The sequence below is a fragment of the Mustela erminea genome, chromosome 16 (assembly GCF_009829155.1).
Source record: "Mustela erminea isolate mMusErm1 chromosome 16, mMusErm1.Pri, whole genome shotgun sequence".
Classification (NCBI taxonomy): domain Eukaryota; kingdom Metazoa; phylum Chordata; class Mammalia; order Carnivora; family Mustelidae; genus Mustela; species Mustela erminea.
Window position 1 is genome coordinate 32,583,476 of NC_045629.1, and position 12,902 is coordinate 32,596,377.

The 12,902-nt window shown below is 35.4% G+C and overlaps 1 protein-coding gene across 2 annotated transcripts in view; it reads right to left on the reverse strand.

Moving 5' to 3' along the window:
* Nucleotides 1-568: 568 nt before the first annotated feature.
* The window catches only part of IMPA1 (inositol monophosphatase 1), a 34,637-nt gene continuing 22,303 nt past the window's right edge, over nt 569-12,902 (reverse strand). For both annotated transcript variants that reach the window (XM_032316349.1, XM_032316348.1), the window contains exons 8-9: nt 3,776-3,927; nt 569-2,254 (exon numbers count right to left, since the gene is read on the reverse strand). In XM_032316349.1, coding sequence (XP_032172240.1) covers nt 2,139-2,254; nt 3,776-3,927 — 268 coding nt within the window. In that variant the 3' untranslated portion in view covers nt 569-2,138. The remainder of the gene's footprint in view (nt 2,255-3,775; nt 3,928-12,902) is intronic.

The window sequence follows — 12,902 nt, forward strand, 5'->3', positions numbered from 1 at the left end:
CTTAGCCAGTAACCAGTTTACACTGCAAGAAAAGGAAAAGGGCCCCCAAAAGTGTATCTATAGGAGGAAAAGAAAACAGTGCTAATAGAACAGAATACCTGATTAGGGTTGGACAAGTAGGAAACAAAGAGGTTTTACAATCCTGGGGAAAATGTATTAATTTCAGGAAGAACAAAAGTTGCACAGGAGAGAAAATATAATCATAACACACTATTAGTTAGTTAACCAGTGAATAAAAGTCCTAAGTTAAACACTGAATATAAATTTAACAGTAATAAGAAAGATATTCTTGTAATAGGAGGATGAAAAAGAAGAGGTAAAGGTAACTCATGGGTGAGTTAAAAGTACAAAATCCTTATCTTCTATAACAGCAAGTTAACAGGTAATGAATAAAACCCATAAATATGTAACAGAATATATCCCTCCTTAAAAAGATGGAGGTAAATACTAGAAGAAACTGTAAAAGAGTTGGAGAGATGGACTATTACTCAAATTTTCAAACTGTTGTTGGATAACTCACTTGCCAATCCTTTTTCAACATCCAAAGAAATTTCAGCCACTGATTATCTAATTGCATTTAGAATAAAAAATTAAGTCAAGTCTTTTAGAAAAGCTGGGAAAACAGCAGGCAAAAAACCCTCAAGAACATATATTCAATCACAACTGCAAATGTCAAATATTTACAACTCAACACAAAACACCTAGAAGTACTTTAAACTAGAAATTTTAACAACATTCAATCATAGTTACTTAAAATTTTTCATCAGTCTTAATTAAAATAAATTTAATTGAAAAATTAACCGTAGAGTAATATAGTACAAGATATTTTTACTGCACATGACCAACAGCACAAATATAGTAACTATAATACTCAAATATTAGTATATTTTTAAATATATTAGATGTGCACAACAATAAAATAACCTCCTACTTTACAGATGCACTTTTCATTCTACCAAATACAAGGCTCACATGAGACCTTAAAAAATCTCTGTTCAAGAGCCCAGGGACAAGGCTAAGCAGTCAATCAACCTTTTAAAACGTCTATAAACCAGAATAATTTTCTTCGAGTTTCATAAGCCAAAGACTATTAAGGAATATTTTAAGACTGAATCGAATCTGGTAGCAAAGAAATTAAGAAATCTGGGGGAAAAAAATAGTTCAATATTAACAATAAAGTATATCTGCCAGGTTCTAGGTTTTCCTTGGCACAACCATGAAGCATGAACATCTTTAAAACATGAATATTGAATTCAGTACAATTTTACAGTGTATCTAATTATAGTAGAAAAGTAGATAGCTGATGAGAATGCTTTTTTGAAACAGCTTCTTGAATCCAAATAAATACTGTAATGCAGGGTCTTAGAAAATATATTAACTATAGAAATGCCCACAATTAGAAATGATATCTGGCAATATGGTAATTGAAATGGTATGGCAATGTGAAATGTTAAAAGGAATGATAATATTAAACATGAAAACGATGATGGGATAATTTTTACTTTAAAACCTAAAATAAAAATAAAGAGTGGTGAGCTCATTACTTTATGTATGTTATAAGTAGGAATTGTTACCTCCAAAATATTTATTCTTTCAATGCTTATTTTTTAATTGCCCATATTTGTCAGATACTCTGCTAGGTGCTATGTGAACACTGACGAGTAAAACTAGGTTCTCTGCAAAGAAAAATACCTTGGTCTAGGAAGTACCCATTATAGACTTACAAATTTAATACGGCTTTGGGAACTAAGGAGAAAATCTTTTCTAAAAAGGTACCTCTCTAATTAAGAATGCTATGCACATAGTCAATTTCAGAGGCTCATACATACTCAGAAACTCTAAATTGCTAACTATTGCAGTTGATGTGATTGATACCTTGTCTCCTCAACTGCCTGTGTGTTTTTCCCCAAAGCACATTCTTACACACAAAATTTTTTAAAACAATGAAATATTTCCTCTGTTCTTTCATCCTCAGTCTTAGTAAAATATAAAACAAAATCCAATTTTTCATCTGGATATCAAAGAATTTAAATCAAACATACTCCACACGCGAAACAAACATCCTAAAGTTTTATAACACTGTCAGTGTGTCAGCAAATATGGGGTGAAGCAGTTGTGACTACGTGGTGCTGCTGCAATTACTCTTCATCATCTCTTTGAAGTGGTATCACCTGAATTTCTTTGGCTATCCTTTCTGCTAAGGTTTTATTATTCGCAGCAATTATTCTTCGTGACATCAAGTCAAATGGCGCACCTAAAATCAAACCAAACATGATTCCTGTAAAACTAGTATAGTATGTGTATTGGTCAATCATAGCATTTTAATACTTTGTTTTCTTTAAAAAAAAAAACTGTCATTATCATAATGTTTAAGCTTTGGCAATACATAAATGAGTTTTAAGAATCTTTTAGTAAATACCAGAGTTTTTTTGGGGGGGGGACTCTCAATCATACCAGTCTGAAAAATGTCATTTTTTTTTTCTAAATTTAAATTCATGAGTTAACATGCAATGTAATATTAGTTTCATCTACTTCTTTCCTGTGTTCTTTTTCTAATCTTTTTATTACTTTTTTACCTCTTTCATGTTTGGGAATCTATGGACAGGAAATCTGACTCCACAGCACAGCATTTTCATATCACTCTCCTTCCCATTTCTTTACTTCTTCATTGCTTTTCTCCCTGATCACTGGTGAATACTTTTAGCCCAGGTTTACTCTTCACTTAAAAAATTTTCACCATCTTGGGGCACCTGAGTGGCTCAGTGGGTTAAAGCCTCTGCCTTCGGCTTAGGTCATGATCTCAGGGTCCTGGGATCAAGCCCCACATCGGGCTCTCTGCTCCGTGGGGAGCCTGCTTCCTCCTCTCTCCGCCTGCCTTCTGTCTACCTGTGATGCCTGTCTGTCAAATAAATAAAATCTTTTTAAAAAAAAGAGTTCCGGTGTACAACATTTATTTAACCTGGACTAATGGGGAAAGAATGGAGATAGCGTTCATATTTAAGTAATGTGTTCACGCCAGGGACAAAACGAAGATTTTGACAAACTGAGTCACGCTCCAGCTCACTATATGGAACACACATCTGAAAGTAAAAGAACTACGGCCACAGCAAGCACTGTTACAGATAGATTCTGGACAATATTAATGGTCATATTGAATTAATATTATACTTTTGAATTTTCTTTGTTGTATAGCTTGGTTTATTTTTAATTTGAAAATGTTTTGGTTTCATAGCTGTATCTTAAATTTGGTTTTATGTTTACACATGAATAAGTGATTTTAAAATAAAGTAATTCAAGATGGAAAAAAAAGAGTTCCTGATACTCATGTCTGAAGAGGCTTAATTATTTATCATTATTAATCCCATATTATAATTAGCTTCTTATCCTTGCCTCTATCTCTAAATTTGTTTTTTATTTTTTGCTTTTTTTTTTTTTTTTAGATTTTATTTGGCAGAGATCACAAGTAGGCAAAGAGGCAGGCAGAGTCAGAGAGGGAAGCAGGCTCCCTGCTCAGCAAAGAGCCCAATGCAGGCTCTGATCCCAGGACCCTGGGATCATGACCCGAGCCGAAAGCAGAGGCTCAACCCCCTGAGCCACCCAGGCGCCCCTCAATTTGTTATTCTTATTTTGCAGAAAACTACATGACTTGTTTTTGTTTTGTCTTTAAGAATTTATGTAATAAATACTAATATATATTAAACAGTAAAGGAAAAAAGCTACATATAAAGGAAAGTCCAACAGAGAGAAAAATGCTTTTACTGTTCCATAATTTTACCTGTCACGTCCAATAGTACTCCACCAGCTTCGGTAACAATAATGCCAGCTCCTGCCATATCCCAGCAGTGAATTCCCATTTCATAATAGGCATCTGCAACTCCAGCTGCCACAAGGCACATATTAACAGCTGCTGTTCCAACACCTCGGATCCTAACAAATAACATTTAAAAAAATCAGATTGAAAAATATCTTTCAAAAAGGCTCCCCCTCTAGTTTAATTGTTGAGAGAATTTACAAGTTAAAAAAAAACTTATCTAATTATCATGATATACTATACAGATGACAAAATTAATCCCCACAGAGCAATCGTTTAGTAAGCTAAACTCTAAAAGATATATTCAGGAGAAAAAAAAATGAAAAAAATGCCATCATTCTTCTATAATGGCATGCATGTATATTCATATTTGTCTCAACGCAGGGACTATAGCCCCATAATACAAGCAGTCTCTAGGAGGAGTAAAATATGTTATTGGTCACTGCCACATGTGTGCACATCAGAATGTGTGACTAAAGGGTTCACGGCACACCTGGGCTCTGGTGAGACAGAAGCCTACCTGAAAAGAGTATTACAGGTTTGTACCTCTTCACTGGAAATATCAATGTAAATATGGATACTGCTTTGATAGCCATTACAGTAATAACTGATTCAAGAAAGAATCACTAATAAATGCCAAAATGAGCAAGTGCAAGACTGGTATTTACATAATGTCAAATTACCTCCCCCAACATATGTAATGCATGCATATATCATTTTATTGTGTTTTGTTTTTATCACATATCATATATATTGATTTTTTTTACAAACTGAATCTATTGGTACTTCATGTCTCTTTATCACATTTTGGTAATTCTTACAATATTTCAAAATTTTTCATTATTATGTTGATCAATGATTATGACTCACTGAAAGCTAAGACGATTAGCATTTTTAGTAATAAAATGTTAAGGTATTATGCACATTGCTTTTTTAGACATAATGCTATTATATACTTCATATACCATGGAATAATAAAAACATAACTTAGATGCACTAGAAAACCAAAAAAATTCATTTGACTTGCTTTATTGAAGTAGTTACTTTATTGCTGTAGTCTAGAACCAAACCTGCAATATGACTGAGGTATGCCTGTACCTATAATGGAAAAGCATCTTTATAATGGTCTACCAATATCAAGTGAACTAACTTATTATCACCAATAATGGGACAAAAAGCTATCAAGTGCATCCTCCTATTATGCACTGAGAAAGACATAACATTGCTTCTCTAACATTCCTGACAAAAATGTATAACTCCAATCTTGAGGAAACCAGACAAATCCAAATCAAGGACTTACTACAAAATAACTGATATACATTTTTCAAAAATAGCAAGAGCATAAAAGACCAAGACCAAGCATCTGTTCCAGATTTTTAAAAACTGATGATAAAGGACAACTAAATGCAATGTTTGATCCTGGGTTGAATCTTGGATCTGATTTTTTTCAAAGTTTGAATAAAGTGTCACTATATTAGATAATATATCACTTTTAACTTCCTGATTTTTACAACTGCATTATAGTTATGTTAGGGAGTATCCCCTTTATTAAAGAACACTGAAATATTTAAGAAAAAGTGTTCATCATGTCTGCAAGTAATTTTCAAGTGATTTTTACTCAAACTCCTTTTGTAATTATTTAAACCCCTTCATATAAGGCCGTGAGATCTGTTCATTGAAAAGGAAATAACAGGAGTTGGGGGGAGCAGGACGATGGAGTGGTAGGAGCATCCTGAGCTCAACTCCTTCCACAGATACACCAAGATAACAGCTCTATCTGTGCAAGTCACTCTGAAAAATGACCCAAAGTCTGGCATCCAAAGTTAACTGTGGAAAGACCAAATCTTCTGCCCTCTTTAGGGCAGAATGGGACAGAGCTGCCCTGGAATCAAACCCCCCTGGATGAGACTAAAACAGAGAGGAGCGACATCCCAAGTGTGGAGAAGTGAGATGATCAGACTCCATGCCAGGTACCCCAGGCACTAGGGAACCACACTGCGAAGATGAGCTCCCATAACATTTGGCTCTGATAACCAGTGAGGCTTAACTTTGAAAGCTGTTAAAGTCAGCAGGGTTTAACTCCAGGTACTTTAAAAATCAGCAGGCTTAGCTCTGGAAGAGCTAAAGCGCAATGGGAAACTGTCCTTGCCCTAAAATAAGCCAAAACAAAAAACCTATAATAAATATCCCAGCCTAGATACAGCATAGAAGCAGCAATTTGAAAAGTGCCTGTGGTATACACAGAAAGAGACTTATTTACTAATCACAGAACAAGTGCTGCTGAAGGGGCAGGAATCTTCAGGAACCTTTTCCAAGAACAAAAGTATACGGAGGCACCACTTCACTTCCTCTCCCCTAGCCTAAGTAGCCTGACACATGTGGGAATCTGTGTAAACCCTATCCACCTATCTCACTAGCACTATATACCTCACCCTCCCCATACAGCCCACACCCACAACTTGGTAGGTATCCCCAAAAAGCAGCTCGTGCCCACCACATCCAGCAAACAGCCCCAGCAAGGACTAGCACCACTGCAAAGTGACTCTTTCTTGGGTAGAGGCAGGGATAACCCCACACACCAGCACACCCACAGTTCCAGCAACCAAACCTTTGAGCTGGCCACCCCAGGAGAGTGCCCTGCACTTGGTGTGTCTGCAGCTACAGCAAACAGGCTGGGTATAGATATCTACTCTGACTGCCCACCCCTCCCACCAAAAAAAGCTTCTCAGGGAGCCCCACAGGGAAAGTACCCTGCCTTTTGAAATGCCTATAGCTAAGGCAAACTAGATGTAGACACCTCCCACATGCAACCATATAGTAGTCTCGAGCCTCTCAGTGGTGCAGGACCAAACCTGGTATGATGTGCCCATAGCAAGCAAAATAAGACAGGTCACTATAGCCAACTGGACTAAAGGCAAATATGACTGGGCCACAACAGCAGGTGTACAGAGCCCACAAAGACACCCCTGTAGTGCCTGGTTCTGATGCTCAGGGGCACTGGGCTCCAGGGCACAGAAGCTTTTCTTCATAAGGCCACTACTTTCAAGACCAAGAGACAGAGTTGACCTTCTTAATACACAGACCCAGAGTTTGACCAAATGAGGAGAGAGAAGACTATATCCCAAATGAAAGAACAAGAAAAAAAATCGCAGCAAAAAAGCTAAATGACATGGAGATAAGCACTATGCCTGATAAAGAATTCAAAGTAACGGTCATAAAGATATTCCCCACTCAAGGGACTTGAGGGGAAAAAAAAAAAAGATCGCAGATCTTCAACAAAAAGGAAATAAAAAAAAGGAACCTAACAGAGATGAACTCAATAATGGGGGGAAAAAACACACTAGAGGGAATCAACAGAACAAAGGATTGAAAAGAACAGAGTGGTGATCTGGAAAATGGTAATGGAAAGCAACTAAGCTGCACCAAAAATAAATAAATAAATAAATAAAGGAAGATAAGGATACTCCATGATTTCATCAAGCACAATAACATAAGCATTATAGGGATCTCAGAAGGAAAAGAGAGAAAGAAAACTTATTTGAAGAAATAATAGCTGAAAAATTCCCTAACCTGGGGGAAGAAACAGACCTCCATATTCAGGAGGCAGAGCATCTAAGGAAAGCCACATCTCCCTACATTATCATTACTTTCTGCCTCATTAATTATTAAAAGAATTGTAAAAGTAACAAGAGCAAAAACAGTTGCATACAAAGGAAACCCCATAAGGCTATCAGCTGATTTCTTGGTAGAAACTTTGCAGGCTAGAAGACAGTGTCATGATATACTCAAAGTGCTTAAAGGAAAAAACCTGCAACCAGAATACTCTCTCCAGCAAGATAATCATTTAGAATAAAAGGAGAGATAGAGTTTCCCAGACAAACAAAAGTTAAAGGAGTTCATTACCACTAAGCTAGCCTTACACAAAATGTTGAAAGGAATTCTGAGTGGAAAGAAAAGGCCCTAACAGTAAGACAATTATCAAAGGAAGAAATTTCATGAATAAGTAAAAATAAATAACAAAGGTAGGCAAAATCTCTTAAAAAGCCAGTATGGAGATGAAAACACAAAAGCAGTAAAATGAATTATACACACAATACTGAATCAAGGATACACAAAATAAAATTATATAACATTCATAAAATGTGGGTAGGGGAGTAAATATTTCGTGCTTTTAGAATCTGTTTGAACTTAAGTGACCCTCAACTTAATACAGACTGCTATACCCATAAGATGTTATATATTAACCTAATGGTAAATGCAAATCTAAAACCTATAATAGATAAACACACACAAAAAAGGAGATAGGAATTAAAAGGGTAACACCAAAAAGCCATCAAAACAAAAGGGAAGAGAATAAAGAGAAGGAATGGAGAAAAACAACCAGAAAGTAAGTCACAAAATGGCAATAAGAACATACCTATGAATAATTACTTTAAAGGTAAATGCTACAATTAAAAGATACAGGGTGACTGAAAAGATTAAAAAGAGAGAGAGAGAGAGAGAGAGACCTATCCATTTGCTGCCTATAAGAGGCTTACTTTAGACCTAAAGACATGTATACACTTAATGGATGGAAGAAGATTCCATGCAAACAGCAGTGAAACAAAAAGCCAAGGTAGCAATATTTAGATCACATAAAACTGTCTTATGTTACAGTCTCTGTTTTAAAGTCTAAGCCTGGCATTATATAATGATAAAGGGAACATTCTAAAAAGAGGATGTAACAGCTGTAAATGTCTATGCACCCAACACTGGACAACCAAATATATAAAGCAACTACTAACAGGCATAAAGGGAGAAATTGACAATAATGGTAGGTGGCTTTAACACAACACTTACATCAGTGTAAGACCATCCAGAGAAAAAAATCAACAGGAAACAGTATTTTTGAACAACACATTAGACCAATGGACCTAACAAATATATATACAACATTCTATCTGAAAACAGCAGAATATATGTTCTTTTCAAGTGCACACAGAACATTTTCCAGAACAGATCACATGTTAAGCCATAAAACATATCTCAATAAAATCCGTAAGACTGAAATCCTATCAAGCATCTTTTCTGACCACAACAGTGTAACACTAGAAATCAATTACAAGAGGAAATCTAGAAAGAACACAAATACACAGAGGCTAAACAACATGCTAGTAGACAATCAATGGGTCAACCAAAAAAAAAAAAAAAAAGTCAAAGAGGGAATAAAATCTATGGAGATAAAAGAAAATACAACTGTCCAAAATCTTTGAGATGCAGCAAAAAGCAGTTCTAAGAGGGAAGTTTGTAACAATACAAGCCTAAATCAGAAACAAGAAAAATCTCAAACACCTAACCTTACATCTAAGAAATCTATAGAAAGAACAAAGCCCAAAGCTAATAGAAGGAAATATTAAGGCTAGAGCAGAAATAGAGAACTTAAAAAAAGAAAGAAAAAAAGAAAATGTCAGTGAAACTAGGAACTGGTTCTCTGAAAAGATAAAGCTGATAAGCCTTTAGCCAGATTCAGCAACAAAAAAAAAGAGAAAGGACTGAATCAGAAGTGAAGGAGGATAAATAACAACTGATAGCACAGAAATGCAAAGGATTATAAGAATATTATGAAAATTATATTGGGCAACCTAGAAGAAATGAATAAATTCCTAGAAACATTTAAATGTCCACACCTGAATCAGAAGAAATAGAAAATTTGAACAAACTAACTGCTAGCAGTGAAACTCAATCAGTAATCAAACTCCTAGCAAACAACAGTCTAGGACCAGATGGATTTACAGGTGCATTGTACCAAACATTTAAGGAAGAGTTAATACTAAAATAAATTAAAAAAAATAAAGAATATGTATTCTTCTCAAACTATTCCCCCAAAAAATATTAGAAGGAAAGCTCCCAAATTAATTCTATGAGGTCAGCATTACTCTGACACCAAAACCAAAGACACTACAAAAGAAGAAAACTACAGGTTAGTATCTCTGATCAACACAGATGCAAAATCCTCAACAAAATATTAGCAAGCCAAGTTCAACAATACATTAAAATGATCATTCACCATGATCAAGTGGAATTTAGTCCAAAGATGTAGGGATAGTTTAACAGTCACAAATCAATATCATACACCACATCAACAAAATGAAAAGTAAAAATCACACGATCATCCCAGTAGAGGCAGAAGAAGTGTGACGAATTTCAACACCTATTTATGTTAAAAACCCTAAGCAAAATTGGTTTACAGGGAACATAGCTCAACATAATAAAGGCCATATATGAAAAACCCACAGCTAACATTATGCTCAATGGTAAAATACTGACTGATAGCTTTTCCTCTAAGAGCAGTAACAAGACAAGGATGTCCACTCCCATCACTTTTCTTCAACATACTGGGAGCCCTAGTTGCAACAATCACACAAGATAAAGGAATAAAAGGCATCCAAATTGGTAACGAAGAAGTAAAACTGTCACTACTGGCAGCTGCCCAGCTACTATACATAGAACACCCTAAAGACTCCACCAAAATACAGTTAAAAATGAGACATGTTTACACCAAATCAATTTTTTAAAAAGATTAAAATTATGTGATGCCTTTGATTCCAAATATGCTTTCCTGCCTATTTCTTACTGCATATCAGATTTAAGAAAGAACTAGTAACAAATGTTAAACAGACATTTGACTGCTTTTCAAATACATAAAACCAAGTTAACTTTAGTGGCTTTTGATAGTTTATATAAAGAATGGCATATGGAATTTTCCCCGTTTCTCATGGGCTATGTGATCGTTCATAGCTCATGTCCTAGAAAGCAAATATCAAGTTCTTTCATAAATGACCCCTTGGTATTTCTATTCAGAGATAGAACTGTAGGCTGGAAGAACTGCTACTTACTGGCAATGCTTCTATTCATTTCTAATAAATATCATAGGCTCTCAGGCAAGGGGCCTGATAGTCAGAAAAGAACATATTCTTTTATGGACAAATACTGCCAGAGAGTACTTAATTATCAAATAATCAAGACTGTGGTATAGATTTTACAAATGTGTTCTGAAGTCTATCTTAGTCTGATCCCTTTGGAGAATTTTTGGCATAAAGTAAAGAAGAACTATCTTCAGTATCACAGAGATTTGAGTTTGCACCCCTACTTAGCTGCTTAAAACTGTAATCTTGAGAAAGTTTCCTCTTCAAGTTTTACTTTTCTTGTCATCAAAATGGGGATACTAACTTACTCTGGACACTGTTGTTAATGGTTATAATAAATATATGCAAAGCCCCTAGGAGAGTGCCTAACATCTGAAAGGTCCTCAAAGACTATATTTAAGATGAAATTATTCTTTAAACCATGATGCCAGAAAACATTACAGAAGCAAATCGATGTGCATTTCACCTAAATAAGTCCCTAAACATTAAACTAAAGGAAATAGACCTGTAATGATTTAACTTTGCTACATAAATATCATTTACTAGTTAGGAACTTATTAGACTGTTTCTACTTGTTTAAAACATTCATTCAAATTATAACTCTCTTTAGTTTCATGTGCATGTGTAAATAACCCTTCCAAATTCACATTCAATCAGCAGAATGCAAAAGATCACAGAAAGAAATCAGTAAGTCAGCACTTCTTGGCAATATTTTCCTTGTTCTACCTTTAAGAACATACAAAAATAAAAGGGCACTGTATACTTTTTACTTCAGACCATGGAAACAGAAAAGGTTAAATTTATAAAGCACTTATAGCTCTTTTATGAATAACATAAACATTTTATTGCCTACAGTTAAAGTCCTTGCTTCAAAATAGTGCTGTAGCTACAGGCTTTTTTAATCATATTGCTCTTCCCTCAAGGATATCATTCTGAGACATTATATACCTTCTTTTCTTCTTCTTCTTCTTCTTTTTAAGTAGGTCCCATGCCCAATGTGAAGCTTGAACTCATAACCCCAAGAATAAGAGTTGCATGCTCTAGACTGAACCAGCCACTCACCACTAGGTCCTATACTTTCTTGACAGGAACTTTTTTTACTTTACTTATTACAAAACAGGTCACAGATCTACAGCCTAGAATTATAGTTTGTATCAGACCAAACTGTACATGTAATGTCCTGACTCCTAAAACGAAAATCTAATGTTGGAGACAGAGAAATGGTCTGGAAGCCAGGGTTCTAGTCACATCTCCATCTACCTGTGTGATCTCAGACAGTCACTTTACCTCTCCAAACCTCAGTCAAGTCATCTACAAATAAGTCTGGATTATCATATGGTCTTTGGTCAGTTTTAAGAGCCTTTTAAATCAATATTTTCAGAAGGCAAAAGGTAGGCATAATTGGTAATGAAATAAAATCCCCCAAATCTGTGGTTATTATTTTTCTCTATTTTTCTTCATGAAAACAACCACAATAAAGGTCAGGAGAATTCTACTTAACATACACATTAACTACACTAAATTTAAGAACCTCAAAACTCTAGCTTCCCTTTTAAGGACAAATGTATATACTGTTTAATATTTGCTTTTAATTCTTCATCTACAAAACTTCCATTATAGAACAACCCTCAGGTTTGGAACACAATAGTGGCATTCTGATTTAAAACTCACTATTTTCTTCCTCCCCAAAATAAAAATAAAATCAATGAGGACAAGTAAAACCTATAGGAACCATTCCTTCAGCAATTCTAGGAACTAGAAAACATAAATTCTCTGTAACTAGCGGGAAAACAGAAAAATCCTAATATAGCACTGCAAGCTTAAGGATACAGAGTTGGGGAGGGAGGCAGAAAAGATTCTGTCACAAGGAGGAGAAGGGAGCAGAAGAGCCAGAGGGAACACAGACAAAGCTACCTTAAGAAAGAGAAAGTGAGGAGAGGAAGTAAGATGGCGGAAGAGTAGGAGACTGAAACATCATAATGTCCCAGGAGTTCAGCTCGATAGTTACCAAACCATTCTGAACACCTACAAACTCAACAGGAGATAGAAGAAGAGCAGCAATTCTAGGAACAGAAAATCAACTACTTTCCAGATGGTAGAACATGCAGAGAAGTGAATCCAAAGCGATGGGAAGACAGACCACAGCAGGAGAGGCCAGCTCCTCGCAAGTGAGAGAGCACAAAATT